At 42.8% G+C, this 26,474-nt stretch overlaps 1 protein-coding gene across 3 annotated transcripts in view; it reads left to right on the top strand.

The window, feature by feature from the left end:
- abcc8 (ATP-binding cassette, sub-family C (CFTR/MRP), member 8) overlaps window positions 1-26,474 on the top strand; it is a 63,848-nt gene that overhangs the window by 24,736 nt on the left and 12,638 nt on the right. The window contains exons 10-26 of one of the 3 annotated variants that reach the window (XM_069685691.1): window positions 1,182-1,316; window positions 2,898-3,060; window positions 4,278-4,318; window positions 4,915-5,060; window positions 7,918-8,032; window positions 8,283-8,399; window positions 10,213-10,285; window positions 10,402-10,507; window positions 15,459-15,491; window positions 17,823-17,861; window positions 18,225-18,323; window positions 20,808-20,892; window positions 21,200-21,280; window positions 22,372-22,509; window positions 22,803-22,928; window positions 23,723-23,819; window positions 25,127-25,362. In XM_069685691.1, coding sequence (XP_069541792.1) covers window positions 1,182-1,316; window positions 2,898-3,060; window positions 4,278-4,318; window positions 4,915-5,060; window positions 7,918-8,032; window positions 8,283-8,399; window positions 10,213-10,285; window positions 10,402-10,507; window positions 15,459-15,491; window positions 17,823-17,861; window positions 18,225-18,323; window positions 20,808-20,892; window positions 21,200-21,280; window positions 22,372-22,509; window positions 22,803-22,928; window positions 23,723-23,819; window positions 25,127-25,362 — 1,830 coding nt within the window. Of the gene's footprint in view, window positions 1-1,181; window positions 1,317-2,897; window positions 3,061-4,277; window positions 4,319-4,914; window positions 5,061-7,917; window positions 8,033-8,225; window positions 8,400-10,212; window positions 10,286-10,401; window positions 10,508-15,458; window positions 15,492-17,822; window positions 17,862-18,224; window positions 18,324-20,807; window positions 20,893-21,199; window positions 21,281-22,371; window positions 22,510-22,802; window positions 22,929-23,722; window positions 23,820-25,126; window positions 25,363-26,474 lie in introns of all 3 variants that reach the window. The other 2 variants (XM_069685690.1, XM_069685689.1) reach the window with 2 other exon arrangements.

The following is a 26,474-nucleotide window of genomic DNA, read 5'->3' as shown; positions in this document are numbered from 1 at the left end:
ATGATTACGCTTCGCCTGCTTTTGCTCTCCACACATACTTTTTTTCCTGCACACGCCGCAGCCTGCTGATACGTGATTGGTCAATATTACTCGAACTACAAACGTAGTGCAAACGGAAACCAGAACACTTGCCATCCCTAAAATCCACGTCCCTGCCTGTAAAGAGAGATCAAATATCCATAAAAGTAACAACGTTCCCATCAGCGGTTCTTTGTGGTTAGTGCTTATAAGCGAATGTTAGCATGCTTACATTCATGCTAAACTATCAATTTGTACATATTTCTTCTTCATTTCATCTGAAGAGCTGAGGGAAAGACTCAGCAAAGAATCCGTCTGCTGAACAGGAGAGAGGGATGCTACTGTATGCTGCTGTCTGATGCTTGAGGCGTTTGAACATCACACTCTTAAATCAGGTGTGATTCTCGTGAGAAGACGACAAACACTGCGTGGGGGTTGGTGGCTCCACAACTGCATGTTGCCCTCGCTTTGCCACATGCTGCCGTCACAAATGACTCACACCTGAGAGACATCCACTGTTTAAAGTCTTTTTATAGAGTTATTACAAAGGAACTGTTTTACCCATTATCCACCTGGTCCCCAGCGACACACATTATCTGTGACAGATGAAGGAGACGGTGTGTGAGTGTGAAATGCCACATTCATCTCCGTCTGCTTCTGTGTGTCACGGGGATATGTGATCCTGGCATGCCGCTTTCAGTGCGATGCCAAAGACGGTTGGTGGCTGACGAGGAGCCAAGGACAGGTTGGAAACATGACTCATCTCTGTTGTTATCCAGGAGAGAGAGAGTCGCTGTATGTGGAGGAAGAAAAAAGCTCTTTTTTAATATTGTTTTTATCAGCGTGATTAATCCTAGCTCATTGGTAAACCTACTGACCGATGCTGGAGGAGAAAGATGCTGCTTTTTTATGAATGTCAACGTGTATGTCCAGTTGAGCCTTTGTTCATAGTAGGTGTCAGAAAATAAAGCTGTGTGTAACAGCATGTACGCGCCCTCATTATGCTCAAGGTCACAGCTTCCTACAAAGCAATACTCTGTGGTAATACGGTTCGTCTGCGAGCGGTATGTAATTGATGACTGCCTCTTTGAAAGTCTTTTGTTCCCTATTTGTCTCCCCTCAAGGTGAACATCCTCCTGTGTTTCTCTGTCTTTGTCTCTCAGATAATTGTGGGAGTGATCCTGCTCTACTACCTCCTGGGAATCAGTGCCTTGATTGGAGCGACCGTCATCGCCGTGTTAGCTCCTGTACAATACTTTGTGGCCACCAAGCTGTCCCAAACACAGAAAAGCACTCTGGTGAGTATTTTTACAGAGATGCACAGAGCTGTTTGTGTAGCCATCATAGGTGTGGTTCTCAAGGGTTGAGCTGTGCATCAAAAACAGTCTTTGTTTGTCTTCTCTGGTGCTGTAGTCAAAGACAAAGTTACAGAAAAATACAGTGAGGGAGAACTCACAGGGGGTCTGGTTTCAAATTTTTCTTTTTCATACGTTGCAGGGCTGCACAGAGGAGTGCAGAGGAGTGTGCAGAGAGTGCAACAGTGCAAATGTTTCAGTCCCTGTTTGAAAATCTGCTCTGCACGGTGTACAGTCGATTTTTTTGTCCCTGTCTGTGCAGCCGTTCAAGGTATGAAATAGAATTATTATAGATCCAGACCCTGGTCAGGACTACTTTTTTTGTCCTCTATGTGCAAGTCTTCCCAACGGCGTATTTGCTTGACCTCTGTGGATGTCAGTGTCTTTTGGTCAAGGCTTCAATATTTCAACAACGATCACAATTTATGTTCTCCAGAGGGAGAAACCTACTACTCTTTCCCTCTAGGTCCACAGTGAAGTTGACATTTGTGCTTCAGGGTGAAATTTCAATTTGATGGAATAGCAGGCAATTTGCTGCAGACACCAAGAACATCTGTGTGAGTTCAAGTGACGTTTTGTCGATCAATACCCCTAGGTCAAAACTTCAATATGTCCAATACTTTGGTTTACTTTGCAGCCTCTCAGAGCTGCTCGAAGTGCTTCAGACACGTAGGTTCACTGGTGACTCTAAATTGTGTGTAGGTGTGAATGTGAGCAAGAAAGGTTGTCTGTCTCTATGTGTCAGCCCTGTGATTGACTGATAATCAGTACCATGCCTCTCGCCCAATGACAGCTGGGATATGCTTTAGCCCCCCGCGACCCTGAACAGGATAAGCGGTTTAAATAATGGATGGATTGATTGAATTAGAAACCTATTAATCTAGTGCATCACAGAGCGACCAAAAGCAGTGGCTGGTTTTTACCAGAGTTCCTGGTTACAAACAACCTTATAACAAGTCAAAATAAACAGTTTCCTGCATGTGAACGGGCTGTACGCTGTCCGTGTTTCAAAGGGATCATGCAGCACTTTGCAAACAGAGTTGGTCAACACTGGTTTGTCCACACACCAGGTAAATGAAGTGGACATAATGCTGGGGTTGAATCATTGCCCTCTCTCTCCAGCACACACACACACACACACGCACACACACACCGACACACACACACACACACACACACACACACACACACACTTTGGCAATACAATGTTTTCTACTAACAGAAGAAATAACCAAATGTTTTCAGTGACACAGTCATCTACCCTCAAGCCTCTCTGCTCCATGTGACTGATACATTCAATAAAGCCAGACGTAATGTAATGATGTTCTTAATACTGTGGAGCATGATTTTATACCCGAGAAAAACAAGCTGTTTTGATGGGTTATATTTGTATTGTAAATTGAACACAGGAAGTAAAGGTTATGATAACACTAATGTCGCCCTCTGGCTACTTCTCATATAGTTATTCGTTCCTCGATGTGTCAGATTGCAGTCGTGTAATCGAGGTCTCCCTCTCCTCCTCAGGAATACTCCAGTGAACGTCTAAAGAAGACCAACGAGCTGCTGCGGGGCATCAAGCTGCTGAAGCTGTACGCCTGGGAGAACATCTTCTGTGACAGTGTGGAGGAGACGAGGGGCAAAGAGCTCACCAGCCTGCAGGCCTTCGCTCTGTACACGTCCATATCCAGTAAGACGCTCTGTTTCCTCTGCACACGCTCAACTCTACTCTCTGACATTTGTAATAGATAAAATGTTTCTTCTGTTAGCATTCACAAGAAGTCACATGATTTGTACAGCATCACTTAAAGTACAGACAACATCTTTGAGTCAACACATTAGGATAAGAATCAGTGGATGTAAAGATAAGTAATCTTTAAGGGACAGCTCACATGGATAATTATACACAAGACACACTGCACATTATGGCCTCTCAGTATTGTTTGTTTTCTACAGATTGTCCTCCTTATCTTCTTTTACACTCTCAGATGAACAGTGGCTCCAGTCGTCATGGCTCCAGTCAATGTAATCGACCTGTGAACAATCTATAATCCATAACTGTTGTTTTATAAAGAGTGAGCAAGATACTTTAACTGCAATAATTGAAACCGAGATGTTTTCCCTTTGAACACAGTGCTGAGGAAACACTGTCATTGCAGTAAAGATCTTATGGATAATATTTATATATATTTCATGATGCTTTGTATGTACTGATTCAAAGCAAAGTTAACAATGTAGAATCACTGTAAACTATGGACAGAGAAGAAGATGACGGGCAACAAATGTGCTGAAAAGACTCAAACGACAGGCGTGCAGCCGTGTAGTCTGGAGTCTAAATGGTTTTGGAAAAAGGTTTTATCAATTAATCAATGTTTTTTATTCATTTACATAACCAAACTGTAATGGGCTGTATTTAGTCTTCTTAATTTCTTATCTTTCTCCAGACTTAATTATTATCATAACCACACAGCAACGACATGACAATGTTTTACGCGTTTAGTCGGCTCTGTAACCATTGCAGGCAGGCAGGCACACACGCACACACGCATACTTCACAATAAAACTCTCACTTCCTGTCTATTGGTCACATGACTCGGAAGCTGCACAGGACGGCAACACATTCACAGAAGGGAAATGCAAGAATCAATCACCTTAAATAGCAAGCAATATTCCCTAAATTAAACAGAAATATAATCCTCATTGTTCTCCAGTAAATTACACTCTTCAAACAATCATTCATTTTAAATGAAACGAAGAAAGAACACCACATTTTTGAGGTTTTAAAGATAATTGTTTCAATGAATAAACTGCTTTTGTGGAAAAAAAAATTCTCCACTTTTTGTTCATTTTCGCTGCTAAAGTTTGTAAATGTCTTTTAATCTTCTTGCGTCTCTTTTTTTCTTCCAGTTTTCATGAATGCAGCCATTCCCATCGCAGCTGTACTGACGGTGGGTTTACATTTCAGCTCTATCATTAACTCACCTGAATGTGAAGGAGCACTGCCTTAGATAAGTGTGCTTACAGGGGTTGTCCAGCTATATACAGAACCAGCAGATGCATCCTGCTGTCCTTGTGTAACGACAGAGACAGAGACAGAGACAGAGACAGAGCAGAGACAGAGACAGAGACAGAGCAGAGACAGAGACAGAGACAGAGACGGAGCAGAGACAGAGACAGAGACAGAGACAGAGCAGAGACAGAGACAGGCTGTCTGACTGTAAGATGTCAGAGACACAGTGTCACAGTGACACAGAGGGGAGCTCTCTGACAGCAGCGCACTAAATCCTGCCTGTATATATATATAGAAGTCCTTCATGGTTGTAGACTCAAGATACCAAGAAGAGAGACAATTATAAACGACAGATGTTGACAAACGATTCATCTTAGATTTGATTTTAACATAGCTTGATAGTGAAACTTGATGCTGACAGCTAGAGAGGCTTATGTTTGTCTTTAATGTGGTCTTACCTTGAAAAATCAGCTAATGAAAACTTACCCGTTCACAGGATCTAAATCCATCTCTGTCCTTCCTCTCCTCCTGCAGACGTTTGTGGTTCACGTTCACATCTCTGAGGACGCTGATCTGTCCCCAGCTGTGGCCTTTGCCTCTCTGTCCCTGTTTCACATCCTGGTCACCCCCCTCTTCCTGCTCTCCAGCGTGGTGCGCTCCACAGTCAAGGCTCTCGTGAGGTGAGAACAAAACGACAGTTTTAGAGTCAAGTGCAGATACATGTGATCTTTATGCAGGTCTTTAAATCCGTCTCTTTATCTAAGGCTTAATGAACAAACACTGCTTGTTGAGTGTTTATTGGTTGGGGAGTGTCTGAAAATAGTCATGTAGAAGGCGAAAGGAGAAACAACAGAAACACTGCTGCCAGTTTAAACAACATTTGTAAATGAAACACTTGACCTTTTCCTGCAGTAGAGGGATCAGCCTTTATTAAAGTTACTGATTCTTTCTGTGGTTTGAGTCTGTGACTCCGACACACTGTAAATATTTCACGAATTAGCTTCACAATTAGTTTAGAAGTCAAGACATCTGTTGTGATTATCTTGCTGCAGAGATACAGATCTCTCTTCTAAAGTCTCTGTCTCCCAAACCTGCCATGCGTCTGAATGCGACTGCTTTGCTTATTATACAGACTGATGAAGGCGATGTAGCTGCACAAATCAATGTTGGGCCATTAGGATAAAAGCAAGCAGTGAGGTGTGCTCTACTGCACAGGATATCTTTATGCACTTTGGGTTGAAAATCACAACAACTTGCATTAAAAGAGGAGTGCTCAGGATCACAAGTGAGCTGCTTAAAGTGGTAATCTGGAAGAGCTCAGTTTCGTTCTCTTTGGCGGCACAATATGGCGATAAACAATAATTGCGGGAGCACACTTCCCAGATATTCAGACAGTGTTAAACGTGTGACGTCCACGGTTGGCTCTTGATTTTCCTCGCTGACGGTCGCTTTCCTTTTTAGACTGTTTGCCTTCATCTGAGCGTAGAGTTTGTTTCTTTTTCTTTTGGTTTTCACTTATTTTTGAAGTTGTATCTGTAGTCATCCATCTTTTCTTTGTTTGTTCAGCCATAGTAGATTACTGTTTACTCGCAACACCTGCAGAGACCGGAAAAGCAGCTGCTTAGCTCCGCCTACCCTCTCTGGCAGACCAACCACTGCTGAATGATAGAAAACGCGTCACTAACTGGGCGCTGCTTGTGATTTTTTACACAAAAGTCGCCACAGACACCCAGTCCATAATACTTCAGATGCAAAGGCTTTCATCACCATTGTGTTACCTCATTCAGTGATAGATAGTGACTGTAAACTGTTCATGAGTCTGGTGGATGTGGGCACAAACCTTGACGTGTCTCTCGTTGTCCTGAAGGTGAGTGATGTGTATCTCAGGCCTGAGGGGAGGTGACTGTATTGGCTTTGTGTGTGTGTGTGTGTGTGTGTGTGTGTGTGTGGTGTCTGAGGCTCCTTCTGTTATGCTGATCAGTGTTTCCTTCTCTGGTCTGTTTATTTCTCTGCTCATCGTTATGACTTTGGTCAGTGGATTGTGGTGGATGTTAGACAGGGACCCAAACCAGGCTGTTATGTTGAAGGTTATGACTGTTGATGCAAAATCTTTACACCCTGATTATTAACAAAATGAAGTATATCTTCATTTTCTGCTCAGATTGATTTAATCTGTAATCTGAGGATGTTTCATGAAGCCTTTGAAGCAGAGATCCTTTGTAAACACTGTTTTTGGAGGGTTTGTCAGTTTCCTCATCTCTGGCTTCACCTCCTGAAAATGATCACAGGGGAGGAGAGTGATGAGTGGAGGTGATGAAACTGCTGCAGGATTGCGTTAGATTACACATCACATATTTTACACAGGCTTTGAGGGGGCCAGCCTTTAAAACTGTGCTGCTGTAAGCACCTCATGTGAACCTGAATATCTTTTCTTTCTCGCATGTGAAAGCTGCGTGTGATCCTTTCAGGTGTCTATTTCTGGACTGAGTGATCTGACACACTTTGTCAGACACAAGCAGAAGAAAACAGTGTGGATTCAGCTTGTCAGTTTATCTTCACACCATGTCTCTTTATAGAGGAATATAAAGTCACTGTGGAAGTTTAAACATATATATTTGAGTGGTTTCATTTTTAGAGCTGTTGTTGCCGAAGCTTCAGAGTTATTCTTCCTCCAAACTGAGAACCTTTGATGTTTCAGAGTCATTCTCATTTCATGATGCTCCAATGACGTTCATGCTGATGTCACTGTTGCAGCATATATGCATCAACCCCTGCACACTGGCACACTTTGAGTGGAGTGGTTACGCATGACGGGGATTATTATCTGGACGAGCTGCTGTTGTGCGCTCGTTTAACAAAATGAAGCTGCGTTACAGACAGTGAAACTAGTAAACACCTGTCGAGTCTGGACTTTACAATAAACAGATGTCCTCTCCCTGCTCATCATCGATCTGTGGAGTTGAGCTCCGTCAGTGTGCGGTCAACCGTGCAGCAGAGAGTGGAGGCGCAGACAGCTTCTCTCCGCAATCAGACGCAAAACGAGCAAACTGCACCGATCTCCAAAACTTTATGGGTGTCTTTGCGCTTGAGTATCATTAGGGCAGTTTGCTTTGGGAATCGGACCTTGAGACGGAGCAGATAACAGGGGCAAATGATGCGCTATGGTGCTATCAGCGGCTGCAAGTTATTCTTAGTGAGTTCCCCCCTAAATATCTGAAACCGTGAGACACATTGATTCACAAACGAGCAAACTGAACGAAAATTGTTCAAGTTGAGAAGTTTTCACAGGTTTAGCACAGATTAGATTTAGATGTCTGGGAAACAATTCATATTTTGGTGGGAAAATAGAAGATAAGTAATTTAATTCAGAGATGTAGAGATATGTGAGCATGTGTGAGGACAGAGCCCACTCTTCTTTCATAGATTTTCCACTCTTTTTCATCGAATGAAAGTGAGCTAATTGTCTTTTGTTCCAGTTAAGTTACTGTGTACTTGATATATTATACATATTTAATAGTATTTGTTTTTAATCTGCAGTGTTCAGAAGCTCAGCGAGTTTTTCTCAAGTGACGAGATCGGAGATGAACAGGAGCCCAGAGCGATGTTAACCTCTGGCTCCAGCAATCACAACCAGAACAGATACCAGGCTGTGGTGAGTTCATTCAAACACATGTAGACAAAGTCGACAATGTTTGTTTCCTACTGTCTCCCTCGCTGGTGTGTCCAGGCTGTCTCACTCTGCTGTGGATGTCGTGTCTTCCTCTCTTCTTGTCCTCGCCTTCCTGTGAATATCACCGCTCACCCCTCTGTCCTCTGTGCTTGATGTTATACAACCCTCCTTCCAGCCATCCTCTAAACCTTTCCCTTCATCCTCCTCCTCCTCTTTATCCCGACACCCGCAGCCCCTGAAGGTGGTGAACCGGAAGCGCCCCCCGAAGGACGACTGGAATAACTACGGCTCACAGAGGGGCCATGAGGGCGACGGATGCCAGGACATGGACCAAGACATCTGTATCAAGGTGAGAGAGATGAGAGGATAGACTGTGTTAATACCAGGCTGCTATAGATACCATCTGGCCCTGTCAGTGACAAGATGCAGCGCATGAGGCCTGCATTATCTGGAAGTGAACATCTTAAGCAACAGCAGGGCAATGATGAGCAGAAAAGTTGGTTCTGGTTCATCATAAAGATGTGAGCTATTGATTCAGCATCACGGTAAACTATTCCAGTAATTAATAAACAATTAAGAAAAGCACTGAGTTAAATGGCTGTGAAATGAGCTTCAGGTAAACGGTGTAATTACAGTCAATGGATTTAAAATGAATATGAAACAATTATGGTGGTGCAGTGATTAGCGCTGTCGCCTCACAGCTGGAAGGTTCAGAGTTCCAAGTGTGCAGTTTGCATGTTCTCCCCGAGCATGTGTGGGTTCCCTCCAGGTACTCCAGCTTCCTCCCACAGTCCAAAGACATGCTCGTTAGGTTCATTGGTGACTCTAAAGTGCCTGAAGGTGTAGAGACACTCTGTCTCTGTGTGTCAGCCCTGTGATTGACTGGCAATCAGTCCAGGGTACCCAGTGACAGCTGGGATTGGCTCCAGCCCCCCCATGACCCTGAACAAGAAATGCAGTGTAGATGAAGGATGGATGGATGTTTCTGTGATGTTTAAAGACAGCAAATTAAAAGCATCACAGTCCTGGTCACAGGGGAGGCGTCAGACTTAGACTCTATTGTCCCCAGTTGGGAAATTCTCTTTCACAGCCAAAACTCTTAAACCTTAAGAACAGACAGACCTATTTAACAACATCTTCATGTCATTATGTCCAGTTTATACTGTGTTTATTTCATCTGTGAAGGGATCCTTGTATGAGTGAAAACTGAACTCAATCAAAACTGTTAACTGCAACTGTCCTTCAAATACAATCCAAGGCACTTATGTAGGATTAAAAAGCCTTCAATAATAGGTCTTCATCAGAGTTACTGTCAGCAGTGGTTTGCACGCTTTTGTTGAGTTACAGTAAGCAGTTGAGTGGGACGATCATTCTCCTTGGATATGCAAGCCTGTTGGTAAAAAAAAAAGATAGTTCATCAATGAAAGAGAAAAGGGAAGTGGAAGAAGGGGTGATAGATACAAACCTAACCTGAAAAACATAGAGAATACTGGGTATATTTTCTTATAAAATATAAATATCATGAACACTGCCTCAAAGTCTTCTGATCAAAGTTTCATCATCACAAACACGGCTTCATTAAATCACACAGGAGTCCAATGATCACATTTAAAATAGTAAAATGGCCTGCACTAATATGGCGCCTTTCTGGTGTTCTGACCATTTAAGGCTCTTTACACTACTAATGACAGTGCCATGCAAGGTCCATCATCATTGAATACACTCGCACACATTCATACCGGATGACGACACCTTTAGGTTTGCGTTCAGTATCTTGCAGGAAACTTCTACATGTAGACTGGAGGAGCTAACGATCGAACCGCGGCCCTTCTGATTAGAGGGCGACCCACTCTACCTCTGAGCTACAGTCGCCCTTTTTAACAAAAATAAGATGGTGAACAGCAGTTTCAATATTGCCTTGGAGGGGCACTGAAACATTTGTTCTTCATACCCAGGAAGCTGTTGATTAGATTTACAGAGAATTTCTCTCTGCACTGATTCGGCTGTGAGTCATGAATCTTGGCTGCAAATAAAAAGCATCAGTTTCCTCCTTCCCCTGCATAAAGTGATTATTGCCTCACTGCCCCTCTGCAGTTTACAGAATGATCTAATCAGTATCTAGTGCTGAACCTCTGGCTGAGTCTGTGTCATGTTTCCCTCAGATAAGCAGCGGATATTTCACCTGGACCGATGGCCCACCGACACTTTCTAATGTCGACATCAAGATTCCTTTTGGTGAGCGGCAGACAGCGCGATACACAATCTTCCTAGTCGGTTCCTATCCTTATATACTCCTCTATCATTCCCTCCTGGTTTATTACCGTGTGTTCGTCTCTCATCAAACCCCTCAGCTAAGCTGACCATGATCGTGGGCCAGGTGGGCTGTGGGAAGTCGTCTCTGTTGCTGGCAGCGCTGGGAGAGATGCAGAGAGTATCAGGAACAGTCACCTGGAACAGGTGAGTCACACATTCACTCTTCTCTTAATGATTAAAACACTGATATAAATGAATAAGATGCTTATTACCTCAGCAGTTAAAGAGACTAAAATACGGGCTATGCCACTTTAAAGTCAGGAGTTTGAACAGATCTGAACGGGGTAATGAAAAGTAAACACAATCCTCAGTGAAAACATGAAGTTGTTAGACGAGCACAGAGGGGTGACACTTGACTATTGTCTGTGCTAGTTATAAGGTATTTAATTTGATTAAGTGTCTCCTGAGCCCGGATAAAATGATGCTCCGTCACAGGGAAGGGCAGGTTTCATTAACATAACAGAGTCTATCCAGCAGTCATCAGTACATCACCTCCCCATCATTTAGTTACCAGCAGCATGATCCATGTGCCCTCAGGAAAACCCATCTACTGTATCTTTCTTAAAAAGCAATTCACTCCAGAGGTCAAAGGCTAATTTGAACCTCTCTGGTCAGTCCTCCTCTTTATAAACCTCTCAGGCGATTAGTCTGTCAGGGACGGTCGGGGGCTCTTATTTATTTATCCTGCAGTGATAAATTTTACGTCCTTGACAGCGCGATGCAATGAGCATCAGAATCAGACCTCTCGCTGTGACACGGCAATTCATCATAGATGGATTTGTAGGTCAGTGAAATAGAGCTGAGACTGCAGCTTTAGTTTTTTTATGGCTAATACAGCATGGAGGGACGTGAGGATCCTTTCATGCACCACTGACACACAATCAGTCAAACACAGCTGGAGGAACGTCCCGTCACACGTGCTGCAGCTGCAGGCAAGAGGCCAACTCCTCCGCCATGCTCATATTTACCATCAAATTACGCCTTTAAATGCACTTATCAAAAAAAGGGTTTACAAAATCAGTGATGCCAGACCTTTTTTTGCGTATTATGCGTTTATTTAGAGAGAGTACCGCGCATAGTGTCGGAAACAGGGGAAGAGAGAGTGGGGGATGACATGTAACAAGGGGCCGAGGGTGGGAGTCTAACCCAGGACAGTAGCCTCTGCATATTGGACGATTTAACTGCGGAGCTAAATTTGTGCCCTGTGATTTCAGGCTTTTTAAGTGAGTAAAGAACACATTTTTTGGGACCCCGAAGATGACGTCGGACAAGCCCAATAGCTCTGAAAAAAAGAGCTAAACTAGCATAAAGGAGGTGAAAAAGCAGGTTTACCGCCTGGTTGGAAATCACTGCCTTAAATGAATGTAATGTAACGTTCTTGTCGTTCTGCGCATCAATAACACGCTCACTGAATCATTGGTTGAAATAATTAGCGTCTCTGAGAATAAGGTTCATAGTTCTGCTCAGTTAAATGTGACGTGTGGACGGTTCAGTACATCTCGTAGCTGTTAGGATTATTTGTGTGGACTGCTGCACTGAATCATTTTTCTGCTCCAGTGGGTTTGTGTTGAGTGTTTAAGACAGCATGCTAACAGAGCCTGTAGCTTCTCTCTGAGAAAGTCCTGATCTCGCTGCACAATAAAGGTAGCCAAGTGTACGTTTCAGCGAAAGTAAACCCAGTGTGGATCACGAAGAGCAGAGAAAAAGCTCAGCTGAAACTGAATCCTTCCAACTGGTCAACAAAGGTTAGTTTCCCTTGATGTGATGTGTCCCTGGCTGCACCCTGCCAGGCTCCAAAGCCTCTCAGCAAGCAAGTCAAGTTGTTGTTGTTGTTGTTGTTCTTGAGCTGTGTTTCACCCTGAAAGGTTTAACGCTGCACATAGAGAAGAATTTTTATCACGAACAATGTTTGTCCTGCTTTTCCCACAACAGTTCTGAAACATAGGGTGTGCAACAGACTCGGAGCAGAACAAAACGGAGCAGATACAAATCACAGAGATAAGAAAACCACAAAGAGCAAAAGGCAGCGTTGGATAAATGAGAGCAGAGTCTGTCTGTTGGGAGTAAACTGCGTGACTAATCAGAAGAGAGCGCTGCATGCTCATCAGATTTATGAAGACGAGTCTGTTGAATGTAATTGGTGGCTGTGAGAGTCAACTGATGTCCTCTGCCTGAGCTCGCCATGCTGCATGTGTTTACATTAACAAGTCATTAGATCTATTTTGGTTACGTGACAAAACACTCCAAGAGTCTTTTAAAACTGGACTTTTACTGTTTTCTGAGCACTGTATGGACTTCTCGTCTAAGTCATCTTGAATGTTGCTCAAATCAGTAAAAGGTCGAATGTTCGGTCTCCTCATGGCTCCAAGATCAACTATGACTTTTCAATCTTTAATTTTCATAGCCTGATAACCTGAGTAATCTGTGAGCTCATCTTTTATATGCTCTGGTAGATGCATCCGGCCCCCATCAGACAGGTTTCCATCCAGCCTGATTCAGATCGTGTCTGTCACTTTCATTTATCTTATGTGGAGCAGGTTTGAAGGATTTATAAGATTGTTACTCTGTGATTATTTGTATCTTGACCGCAGGTGAGGTGCTTCATGTTTGATATCTTGTGCGCATTAAAATCCAGAGTCTCAAAACTGAGCAGCATTGCAAGGTTGTGACCCAAAGCATCACTCAATCAAAGTACTCTCTATAAACAGATATCTGCATGTGAATACAGAATAAAAGATTTATGGTGTCTTCTGATTTCTGTTTGTAGTCGGTGTAGTATTGTCCACTGGTGTTTCTGCAGGCATTGGTTGTATGCAGTACAATGTATTTAGTAAATTGTGGGGAGCATTGAGAGTCAGCTGTCATGTGACGTCAGTTTAGCTTTTTAATAATCTCTATAAACAGACATAGATCTACATATGAGTGCAGCTAACAATCGACATCGACATTGTCTCTCAACTCCAGCTACATTTTCAAGCCTGAAAGGGCCAGTTTGTAGATTTTCAACCTCAGTCCTATCATGCTATTATGTGGAGCTGATGCCATTATGGTAGAGAAAAAAAATGCAATTTCTCTCTGTGCCTTTGGAGGATGCTATCCGCTTCTCCAATGGGCCCTGGAAAACCTCCGCCAGACTACATAAAACGCGCCACCATACAGAGGTCAGGGAGCTTGCTAAACTACACTTCCTCAATCTAGGACGCCCGCCTCTGTCATGTCTCGTTCAAAATCGTCAGGTTTGAAATGTAGCCTGCAGACCTGAAGATTTTTTAGACGATCCACTGGTATATTGTCATCGTATTTCAGATTCTGTACCGCTCTGAGCCATTGCCTGCAGAGAAAACGGTAGTATTTCACTCAAGCGTCACTCGCTGGGATGTTCCTTTCAGAGGGAGGGGCGTAATGCGCGCTGGGTGTTGTAGGAATGTAGAATGGGCGAAACCACGAGCTGTTTGTACGACTTTCTCCACAGCTGTGGCATCAATTTCAAATATTATTGCTTCCATCGATTACAGAGAACACCAGCTTTGACTGACAGTGGCTTTTTCCAGGGGAGAATTGCTCCTTTAAAATGGCAGTCAAAATGTAAACATTGGCAGCGCGAGGAAAAGGAAGTCTTTGCCGGATATCCTTTCTTGCTCATATGAATAAGCGCTGGCTACAGGGTTCTGAGATTGCAGTTGAATAGTTAGGCCTAACTGCAAGTTAGTCATGTTACTGCAGGGGCTGCACGGTGGTGCAGTGGTTAGCTCTGTTGCCTCACAGCTAGGAGGTTGTTATGTGTGAGGTTGTGCATGCGTGGGGTCCCTCCGGGTCCCCGTCTTCCTCCCACAGTCCAAAGACATGCTCATTAGGTTCATTGGTGACTAGCAATTAATTTGTGTCATCCCTGTGATTGTCTGCCGACCAGTCCAGGATGTTCCCCGCCTCGCTCTCAATGACAGCTGGGATAGGCTCCCCCCGCGACAGGATAAGCTGGATAGATAATGGATGGATGGATGTTACTGCAGGGGTCAATCAAGTTTAATGTTTGTTGCTGGTTTTAAGTCAACAAACTAAAAAACACGACACATGAGTGAAGAGAAGAACGATTAAATGAGCGTTTGTTGACAGAAAAGGAAGCATCTTCAGTCATTACCAGGCGTGGTCATCAAAGTGAGCATGCTCCATTACTCCCCGTCATCATTAGGGGAGTTTAAATGATGCATGTTTAGTTAATCAAAGGGAAAGTTCCTTTGATGGTCATTCTTGAGTCTTGTTTTGTGTGAATCTCTTGTGAATTCTTCTCCAACACGACCTTGAGGACTTGAGGGTGCTCGTTGACGTGTAGTAGCCCTCGGCGGTTCAGTCAGAGATAAAAGCTGTTAGCCATCAGTTCCGACATGATTACTCTGTTTTTATGACCATTGCAGGGTAAAGACAATCAGCTGTCCATTCAGGCTTCAGTGTCTTTCAAGTGTCATTAGGTGACGAGGGCGTTTTCTGAAGGGGTAAAATTCAGCCGCCGTCTGTAAACTCAACACTCAGGATTTTGGGAAAACTAACAAATTTGAATCATAAATAAATGAAAATAAATGTATAAATGTACATCGCTACACACAAATATGTACTTTTAATTCAAATCCACGTTTTTGTTTGGTTTTTACAAACTCTCTGTTGCTGTTTGAGGTTTTAAGTTGAGCTTAACACCTCCTAAATAGAGTCCTGCTGACTTCTTATTTTACACAGTCACAGTCACAGTGGTTTACATACGTGTGTGTGTGTGTGTGTGTGTGTGTGTGAGATGTCGGAGCTTCTTAAATTACAGTCACCGGTTCACTTCCTAACAGCTGCTCTAATGGCTTCGACTGTAAACTCTCTGGCTGTGCCCACACGTGATCAGAGTCACCTTCTCAGGGCGACCCAGAGAGGTGTCAGCATGTCGAACCTAAAAATACACCTCTGCTTCTACTGAGCATGTGCAGAGCCCCAAACAGCCCATCAGATCTTTATGAGTTTTAGAGTTAGGGCTGTCAGCTGGATGTGAATGGTTGTATGTGTGTCAGCATCGTTGCATACACTTTAATAAACATATTTTCTCTTCTGTTTTCTGCAGCCTGCCAAACCTGGAGTCAGAGGGAGATGAAAGGTGAGCACATCCATCAGTGCCACCTTGATACTGGTTCTGATTACAGAGTCAATATGAGTCAAATGCCTAAAAAACATTCACATTACATGAGTATATTCAAAGTGCAAACATGCTGTCAAACACTTTTCTGGATGAGAGGAAATCCATTTGATCAGCTGCCGCACATGAACAAAAGATAACACAGTGAATCCCTGTTATAAATAAAGCTCTGTTGACAGTTCATGATTATCACTGATTTAGATTATACAAATAATGTTATTTGAACGCACCATGGATCAGTGTTTGTAAGTCAACTTTTCACACACACAAATACACACTCAGGCTCAGCGGTTGAGTCGGTCGTCTCTCAATCGGAAGGTTGGTGGTTCGATCCCTGACTGCTACAGTCACATGTCAACTTTACGTAGCAGCCTCTGCCATCAGTGTGTGAATGTGACGTGGTGTAAAAGCAGCTTCCAGTGGTACTTACATACTTATATATATAAAGCGCTATATAAGTGCAGTCCATTTACCATTTACACACACACACACACACACAGCATCTAGATCACCCTGTGTTGTGTCTTGGAAGCTTCAGTGGTGACTTCAGAGGGGTGTAGCTCAAACTGAAGCTGCTCAGTATTTACAGTTTTAAAAAGGAAAAGGATTAAGCACGGATTTAGCAGCGTCGCCTCAACTTCATGACATTAAAACTACACAGGTTATTTCCTGGGACTTCAAAATAAAAGCACTTCCTGTCAACAATGACTGCAAAAAAACAAATCATTACCTTTCACAGGATTTTGTACACATATTACTGTAAATATTAACTAACAGTAGCATGTAACATAGTATTTTGTTAACCTTCAGAACAATTCATAACACCCTGCATTAGGTAACAGTATATCAAACTATCATTTGACCTCTGTTGACTTGTTGTTGACGTGTCGTTGACTTGTTGTTGATGCCCCTGTTTGTGAGAGAACATGAAACATTTATGTTTAGCTCTCTGTTGCCCATTGAAAGAATGATTTTCCTATTGGATAACATTATAGGACAGCATCGCTTAATGTTTGTGTTTATATTGGAATCAGGGCAAAGTAAATAAAGACTCCTCAGCTCACTGATCTTCAAAGTTTTGTCAATTTAACATTCAATAAACATCCTGAATGACTCACCTGATAAACAACGTCATGTTACTTTAAATAATTTTCATTTGTGGACAAGAGTCATTTAAAAGCTCAGAGTTTAAATACAATAGCACCATTCATACATTAGTTATAATGTAGAGAGTTAAGAGAGAGCCAGGTCTGCTTTGTTTCTCATGCTATGTGGGATATATCAATAAATATGAGGGGGCAGGATGGTGAGCAAGAACTATTTTCATTGTTAGACTCATTTTGGTTAAATTTGCCTTCATCTAGTTTGAATCCCACCACTGATGATTAATAACAATTTTCCACATTAATATACTGTATATCCTGCATGCTAAGAACACACCAGGGAAAGTAGCTAAAATAGCCTTTTAGTAGTTCATCTTTGTAGCATTGTAGTTTCACTGTAGCAGACCTCATGTTAGAGACATCCACCTGGTGTAAGTGGAGTCAAAGCCTCCTATTTTTCCTTGACCTCAATGTCTTTTCTCCTTAAGGTCGAGTGATTTGGACAACAAATAGTATTTAATCTAAAACACAGTCTTGTTTTTTTCCTGGTGATTTGAGTCTTTACTGATCCAGCAGTTAACATGAAGGTGACTCAATGTTGAAACCTTTTTAAGCTCCCTGTGCTTGTTCTGTGACATGATGAGGATCAGGGATAGACTCTGCTGTCAGTCACCTCTCAGAAAAATAAAGTGATCTTATATTTATCAGCAAACATGAAGATGTAAGAAATCAAGTGTTGTGAAAAATTGTACTTCCTCCTCTCGAGCTGGAAGTCACATAAAAGTCAGATAGTGTGTCATCAGACTGTGGGATACTTCATCAAATTGTGTACAGGTATAAATGATGTGTTTATGTCAAGTAGGGCTCTTACAGTAAGAGACATACCCAGAGTAAATAAGATACCAGCGCACAGCAACAACAAACACCCGACAGTATAAGGCGTGACTCATGTTGATGTTTTAATCTCAGCCTGAGGAAGCAGATCCTCTGAGAGCCGAGCACGTCGAGAGTCTAAATGGGCTGAAGCTGATTTCCATATCAGCAAATTACAGGAAGACGAATTGGGGAGGGGGTTATTTATAGAGAGGATAAGATCACAGCTAGTGATAGATGTGAGGACGAGTATGTGGGTCAGAGTGTGTGTTTGTCATGTTTGTCTCCTGTCTGATGTTTTCATGTTTTCTCTCAGTCCCACAGACAGAGATGCAGCAGGTGACGGAGACGTCAGGTGAGCTCTGACTGCAGTGATCGACACACCAGGTGGTCTCCATGGAGAAGCATCACCTTTATCAGCAGAGCAGAGCAGCACTTCTCTTGCTTATCTAGAAATCCACTGATGATACTGCAGAACAAGATATTCCCTTCGCCCACATATTGACCTCAGCCTCATATTGACTTCACAAACACACCTCAGTCTTTAATGATCGCTGCTCCAGGTCTTTATGGACTACAGTGTTCTGCATCATTAGCCTCCCTCTGGTCCAGAGGTTTACCTGTTTTTAACCTGAACACGCGTACAAAAACAGAATCATTAAGAAGTAAAGTCTGGATTATTGTTTAACTCTTCTGCATGTGTTTAAACCCCTGGTAGGAAGAGAGGCGCCGTGGCCTACGCTTCCCAGAAGCCCTGGCTGCTGAATGCGACGCTGGTGGAGAACATCACCTTTGAGATGCCCATGATCAAACCCAGGTAAGACGTCACACCTGCACTGAGCTCATGGTGTGACGGTCATATCTGTTGAGGCCCTCCACAGGCGCTGCTATTGGGTAGGTCAGCGTGGGTGTGCTTCACACCGAGAGTGACTCAACAAGACAAACTATTTTTGACACGTTTTTTTCATAGAATTCATCCAGAAATACATTAAAATCATTATGCACATGTATGATAAGCAAAGCTCTGATAAGGGAGAGGGAAGAGAGTAGCAAACAGAACATTTTATATGTCTTAAAACAGGACTGGAGCTGGTCCAGCTTGTGGATTTGCCCCAATTGTAACACAACTTCCGATGCTCAATTTTTGCATTAGTAATCACGATGTGTAAGTTGTCTGCCCATATTACTAATTATAATTCACTTTGGTGCTTCAGGGCTGACACTGTGACAGCCATAATCGCCAGACAACAAGCTGTCTGAATGTCATTTTAAAGGAGTTTCTCTCAGAGTTAATTAAAGCAGAAAAAAATCAATGTTTTGTCAGGCCAGGGTGTTAAGCCAAAATAAAGCCAATAACCTTCCTGCTCCCTGAAGCCACTGCGGTTAATTAAAGGCTGATGTGTGATTAAGTCAAACAATTAAGTTCAGTTACAAAATGCCATTTGGTAACTCCCCAAATAAACAGTTTTAACACTGAGACACCTCGAGCCAGGATTTGTCTTGGCTGAAGATGTGCAGCTCTGTTTCTCTCTCAGCAAAAACAATGTCTTTTATTGATATGAACTCAAAGACAATTGTAAACACAATTTTATTCCTCACAACCAATGTTCCTCCTGAAAGGTCGTTAGCTTTCATTTATGGTTGTGTTCGGCCTCTTTCTGGGTCTAATGGACTGTTTTTATGAAATACATCTAATGGACTGCTTTGATTTGTTGCCGTGGAGATCTTCTACAAACATGTTTGCCAACCTGTGCGGCCACTCCTCTCTGTCTCCTCTCACCATTTAACTCTCTCTCTCTCTCCCCTCATGTTGTTTGGTCCGATTTAGAGGGACCAGCTTTCTTTAAAGATGCAGGATCAGGTGTTTCCAAGAAAAATGGTCAAGGCTGTTGTGCTCTCATATGCGCTGCTGTGTCAGTCAGTAGCTTCTGTGTGTATCATGGGCACAACACAAACAAATAATACACAGTTATTTCAAAAGTTATTGAGGAACATTTGCCTGTACCTGCTTTGATGAATCATTTCTGACTTTGGAGGTCAGTCATGGGGATTTTAAGCACATTACTACTAGCCAGTGAGCTAAATAATTCATGCGTGGCAGGCTAACCTTATAATAAAATGACAACATAACAAAGATAATGAACATGGTAAGCTTTATACCTGAAAGAGAGCATGTTAGCATTCTCATTATGTGCATGTAAGCATTAACATTAGCATTTAAATCTAACCTCTATTATGCCTTAGTGCAGCCTCGCAGAGCTGCTACCAGGCTGCAGACTCCTGTAAACATGTAACACTGTAGTTTTATAAATCAATGCATGAACTTTTGTGATGTGTTTGACTCAGACTAAGAATATCCGACTGTTCACATCGCACTCATGTGTGTTCTCACAGAATGTCAAAGAGATCTGGACAATCAGATAAATTATCCGGACTATTTCGTTCAAGGTTCATCAGTTTTGGCTTCATTTCACATTAAACATGACGGTACATTGAAATGACTAACATGCTATCCATTCAGTTATGAACAGAAATTAATGATTGAAAGTTGTTCCCAGCGTGTCTCTGAGCTCTCTCAATCTTATTCTGTATCCAGTGGCGTAGGCAGAAGTGTTTGGATAGGCCTCAGAAAAAATAGGCCCGCTCACAGGGAGCCCAACAGCAGTCCAGACCATTACAGTTAAGAAAACATGCAAGTAACTGTACGACAGCATACTCATGATGGCCAGCATGCCGTGTCTTATAACAGTTATTATTGTTACTGTATTACAACCGTGTCTTTCTCCACTGACGCATCAGTGTCTAGCGATCCCCCTGTCGGGATTCATTCCACAATGGCCCGCTCTCTGTACATTAGAAACACATCACAATAAGCATGCAGACTTTGTAGACACATTGTCATGAATTTTGCCTTTTCTGAGGTTTATAATCTCAGAGAATATTCAAGTTTTCTTTCCCACAAAGTTGCGAGTTTTTCCAAGTCTGATAATCTCTTAATGGGTCTGTGTCACTTGTGGGTGGGCCATGGCACAGCCAGGCCTACCCGTGCCTGTATCTATCTGTTAATGAAGCGAGTCTGATCAAGCACCACAGAGGCTGCTGAAAATGTTTCCCTAGAGTCTTCATTGGTCTGTTCAAAGACTACTATGTGGCTTTTATATGAATACATAACAGCAAGTTCTACATAAGATGTGTATGATTCAAATGAGTTTTCTATCTTGATAGGAATAGCCTCCTTCTGTTCAGTACAAGCAGCTGCTCTCTGTCCTCATCTGTATTCTGTCTCTGTTTGTGCCCACAGATACAAAGCCGTCATCGAGGCCTGCTCTCTTCAACCAGACATCGACATCCTTCCACAGGGGGACCAGACAGAGATCGGGGAGCGGGTCCGTATCAAAGTCTCATTTACAATTGTCTCTGTATTCCTCTGTGCTCTCTTTGTTTTCCCACCGTGGCTCCCTGTGCTGCACAACATTTGTCATCGTTACTGTGCATCCAGGATCTGATGTGTGACCTTGTTCGGCCGGAGCACTGTCATGTTGGATCTCTTCATGCAGCAGTAATGAAGGAAACAAACCGTGATCTCCTTTGGGCCGAGCGCCACACGCATTTACTGATGTAATCATGTTGTTCATTCTTCTCTGTAGTTAAACCCTGTAGTGAACGTTTCCTCACATGTTTCCTCCGGTGCAGGGAATCATCCTGTCAGGTGGACAGAAACAACGGATCAGTGTAGCCAGAGCGCTGTACCAGCAGACCAACCTGGTGTTCCTGGTGAGTCTGCACATACAAGCACACACACACAGAGACACCATACACACACATCTCTAATCAAAAGAAGGTTTTATGCATTGGATGCGTTGCACCTTTAATTAACCCTGTTAGCAGGCATTCAAAGTGTTCCTGAAGCTTTAGCTGAAGATGTGATTCTATTTCTGACGCCTCCTACGTGACAGAAATAGCAACACACCTCCTAAACTCTGCTGCTGGACGGTTTGAAAGTATCAGATCCTGGTGGATTTTACTGCCTCTCAGTAATTAATAATCACTTGAGTGAAACAGAAACGTTTGAAACAAGGGCTGCAACTAATGATTATTTTCATTATTGATTAATCTGCAGATTATTATATATGAAATGTTAAAGGGCTAGTTCGCCGATTTTCATCCTCAGTCCTATCATGCCCTGGGACACCTCCACCAGACTACGTAAAGCGCGTCATCTGGAATAATATTTGCTATATATGCTTAAAAAAATGACTTATATGAATGATCAAAATGGCTGCTGATCAGTCTGTGCCAATCTGTGGCTGCTGTGTCAATCAACTTCTCAATGAGCAATTCATTGCAGCTCTATTTGTAACACGTGTAGTGAAGAAGAACAAGAACAGAAAAACATTGATTACAGTTCAAGATGAGGTGGACGTTTTGAGCATTCAAAATCAGTTTATTTAAGAGCATATCATTTGTGTATCTTAGAGCTATCAGACATTCAGTGATCTATAACTGAAGAAGAGACTTACAATAAAAAAAGATGGGTACAAAGGCTTGTTTACTTGGAAGAAATTGACCTAATATTGACAACATCAGGAGATTCATCAACATGTAGCAACTGATCATTAAGCTTTAATGCTTTGTTGTTATTTCACATGGAAGATTTCTGTGTTTGTGTTTTTCTCTGTAACTTCTTAGAAAAAAGGTGACGTCATGAAGCTCTCAGGACTAATCAGAGTTTATGGACATTTAGATTTAAGGGCGATAAAAGTCGTGGGTCGTTTGATGATGTAGATTTATTTAAAACGTACCCATAGTTTTGATTTCTTCCCCCTCCCCTTGCATTTTAAATTCATGTCTCGTGTTTTTTTCAGGACGACCCGTTCTCTGCGTTAGACATCCACCTGAGCGACCATCTGATGCAGGACGGCCTCCTCAAGCTGCTGAGAGAGGAGAAGAGGACGGTGGTGCTGGTCACACACAAGCTGCAGTACCTACCACACGCAGACTGGGTAAGAGCAGCGAGTGTGTGTGTGTGTGTTTATATTTACAGCTATTATATTAACCAGCTGGATAAACGGTAGAGTTACAGACCCTTTTACTTCTCGATACAATCATCCATTTGTGGTGCTGATTTATTATTCATGAAACAGCTGATGGTCTCCTCTGGGAGGCAGTTTATCTCTGTAAGATCCCAAAGCACATCAAGATTAATTATCTATTCTCAGTGTTCACCAAGAGACATTGTTTTTCTTCTCTCTGCTTATGTGTGTGTGTGTGTGTGTGTGTGTGTGTGGGGTATTAGATCATTGCCATGAAGGATGGCACCATCCAGACGGAAGGGACTCTGAAGGACATCCAGAACTCTGAGCCTGAACTCTTTGAGCAGTGGAAAACGCTGATGCACCGACAGGACAAAGAGTTTGAGAAGGTGATTGATGACTCAATAGATCCTTAATCACTTTGAATCTCGTATGATCATTGTGCTTGTTTACTTTTGAAAAGAGATCTGATTCAGGAGGAGTGCAATCGATCCAGTCTACTTTAAATCTAATTTAGACTGCCTGAAAGTTTGCTGATTGTCTCAGCAGATTAAACTGTTCAAAGGGAACATATTTTAGCTGTGCAATCAGTTTTCTATTATTCTAATGTGTTTTTGAATCACGTTGGTAAAGTTAGTTTTGTTTTAAAAATTGCATACATATTTTAACAATTATTTTTTGGAGCCTCTCCTTCCTCCTGAAACCAACAAGCCGTATTGCCATTCAGAGGTTAGACCTTAGCCACGATCGGCTGGCGGCATTTGGAGTGACCGTGTAGCCACATGGGGGAGCGGCCGCACTGCACTGTCACTCCAAAGTTGTAGAAAACATGGCTGCTCTAGGATCAGTTATTCAGCCTTATATGTACGAGCCAGAATCGCCAGGAGGTATCAGAATGGTGAGTTGAACGACTTGACTACAAGCTAGTGCAAGAAGGCAGCCTGAGGTGAATGACGATTGGTCGATTTCAGAGAAAGCAAGGTTCTACGTACAAACCTGCAGCTGTTCTGAACGGCCCATTTCAGAGGCAACCTTTTTATAAAATGTGATTCTGGAAAAACACAGAATTATGCAGTTTTCACTTTTTCACTGTGAACAATAAACACCCAGAAACCCCTGCAACATATGAGAATATCCATTCAAAAGATACGACCCCTTTAATGATTCTATTTAATGTCTGTAGGAGACGGTGGAGGCGAGTATGACCGATATGGAGAGGAAGAACCTGCGGAGGGCGATGTACTCCAGAGAGGCTGTCCGGACCGAAGAGGACGAGGAAGGTGAGAGGTCACAGGACACGACCACTACAGCTTGATTCCACATTATAGGATGAGTGCGTCAGTAATGTGTATGTGTGAGTACACTTAAAACAATAAATGCAAAGTATTCCGAACAAAAGCGGTTACATTACAGCTCGAGCTCATCAGCTTATTATTAAAGTTAACACCTGCTGCAATGTTTGCGAGCATATGAATGACACAGATTCCCTGTATCTCATTCTCGTGCCTTGTTCTTCTTTTACCCTGTTTATGAAAGCAAACATTATGTGGGTGTTCAACGCTCCAGACCGTCTGTTGTCTCTGCTTCTCTTCTCAGCGACCCTATCGCAGCCTCCCGCTGCAGCTAAACACAGAATCTGATCCTCCGTGTCTCTGTTCATAAATGTGCGGCTGTAGTTGAAGCAGCGATAAGGTGCCCTGGCTGTACTCTTTATCTCTGTTCTGTGTTGTTTCCCGTGTGCTGGTGGCACCCCTGAGTGGACTTGTGCGATGGCTCCAGCACCAGCTGCTGCCTTCGCGTTCGATCGAGCAGGTGTGATCAGAAAGCATGGACTGTAAAACAGAGTCTGTGGCATTGTGACGCTGACAAACCAGCTACTGTGACAGCTTCTCCCTCCATCTTAGTATCCATCCATTTTCTTTCTCACTTCTTCCCCAAACATTCATCACTCCTGCTCCTCCTTAAAGCCGGCATGATGGTGAACAGGATGATAAATGCAGTTTAGCCCGATCCTTCTCTCCTTTCTTTCCCTCCTCTGCTCTCTCCTGCTTCCTCTCTGCCTCCGGCTTGTCTGATCCTCACAGACTCCCACATGCAGCCGCATGCTGCAAGGCTTGCTGCATGATGTGATGAGATATATTTAAAGCAGTGGTGGCGAGGAGGCCGATAACATTAGCTCCTCATCCCCGGCCAGGATGTCATGGCTGCTCTGCTGTCCCTGAAAAACATGCCGATCATGGGAATGAGCATCTGCTTGGTGACATGAGTAGATTTTTCCCTCTCTGTGTTATTTCTTTGCTCTTTGCTCTGAGTCTGTAGCTAGAAGAGATTCCTCAGACAGAAACAGAATCTGAGAAATGTGTCAGAAAAAGGACAGAGCCAGAAAACCAAGATAATTGAATATCTGTGAAGGAGGGTAGGAGGAGGAGCAGTGTGTCACTGCAAGGGAGAGCAAGAGAAATACGTCTTTAATGACATCGTTTTTTATGAAGATTAAAGGCAGACATTTCCTTCCAAACTGAACTGTTATGAGTCAAAAACAAACCGAAACTCTTTCACATGTGAACTCGTCTCTGTCTGACTGCAGAGGAATCGGTGGAGAGCGACGATGACGACAACCTGTCACAGGTGATGCGTCAGCGCGCCACCATCCCCTGGCGCTCCTGCGGCACCTACCTGTCCTCCGCCGGGCTCCTCCTGCTGACCCTGCTCCTCCTGTCACAGCTCCTCAAACACTCCCTCATGGTCGCCATCGACTACTGGCTGGCACACTGGACGTCACGAGTCATCGAAGCCAAAGCTCGAAACTGTACCGTCGTTCAGGTGAGTCGCTGAACGACATACTGTCTTATAGAGATGATTTGTTGATTTGTCTTTAGGCCACTTGATGGTTACGACCCTTATGTGGATTCTTCTCTGTCACCTTTTTAATGAAACATTTTTGATAGATGAATATCTTTGGGGCTTAATAATGTATTCAAATTAAACTATTTAGGAAGTTTAGAGGTCAACACGTGACTTATAGGGACAGAAGCCAAAACAATGATAATTAACTAAATATCTTAAAGTTTTGGACAAAATCAGCAGTTTATGTCGTCACCATCATTCAGCAGAGGCTGCTGGAAATTGTCCCAATAATTTGCTATTTTAATATTAAAGAGCAGCTCCAGTCATGTTTTAAAACATATAAAATGTTCTGCTTGAAATTATAAATTGTGTCCGATATGTTTTTTCTGCGAAATACGTGTAATTACCTTGTAAAAATCATCCCGAGGCATCTCCTCCTTTTCCCTCATTAAAAAAATCACTATGCAAATTTCATCCGTAGCGAAAACAAAACACGTTATCGCGGAACTTGTGAGTCGTCAATAAAGGGACTAAACACGGGAGAAACACTGTGACACGCTGTAAGAATAACCCATAAAACGATGCGTATTCCACCATTTATTAATTTATTCTTGTACAGAACATGAAACACAAAAGCGTACCAATTACCTGCTCGTAAAATCAAAACTTATGCGTACGTGCATTCGTGCGGTCAACAGGCCAAAGCCAAAAAAAGTGCCCAGTGCATGAAATCAATATAATCAGTGACATTACTGCAAGTTCCACCACCAATAACAAATTCACAGCAAACAATAAATAACAATTAGCAAAACTATCAAACTTAGAGTCAAGCAACGCTCACATTTGTGGCTCCTACACACGTCTCTGCCATCGTTTAGTGGTGACTTGTTGAAACTTAGCTAGCTTGAAATGTAGTAATCAGTCGTAGTAACGTTGATGTTAGTCGTCAGTAGTGAGTTTATAAGGTAAAAATTACGATGACGATTACAGCTGGTTTGTGCATCGCCGAAGTGGCACATAATGACGTCACAAACCTGCCAATCTGAAAACGTGTTGTTCAGCCTGTCCTTGGTACACTGCAGTTTGAA

This window comes from Semicossyphus pulcher, unplaced genomic scaffold (genome assembly GCF_022749685.1).
Source record: "Semicossyphus pulcher isolate SPU_LCO1_2020_fin unplaced genomic scaffold, fSemPul1.0.p SCAF_8, whole genome shotgun sequence".
Lineage (NCBI taxonomy): Eukaryota > Metazoa > Chordata > Actinopteri > Labriformes > Labridae > Semicossyphus > Semicossyphus pulcher.
This window is presented reverse-complemented; position numbering and strand designations above follow the sequence as displayed.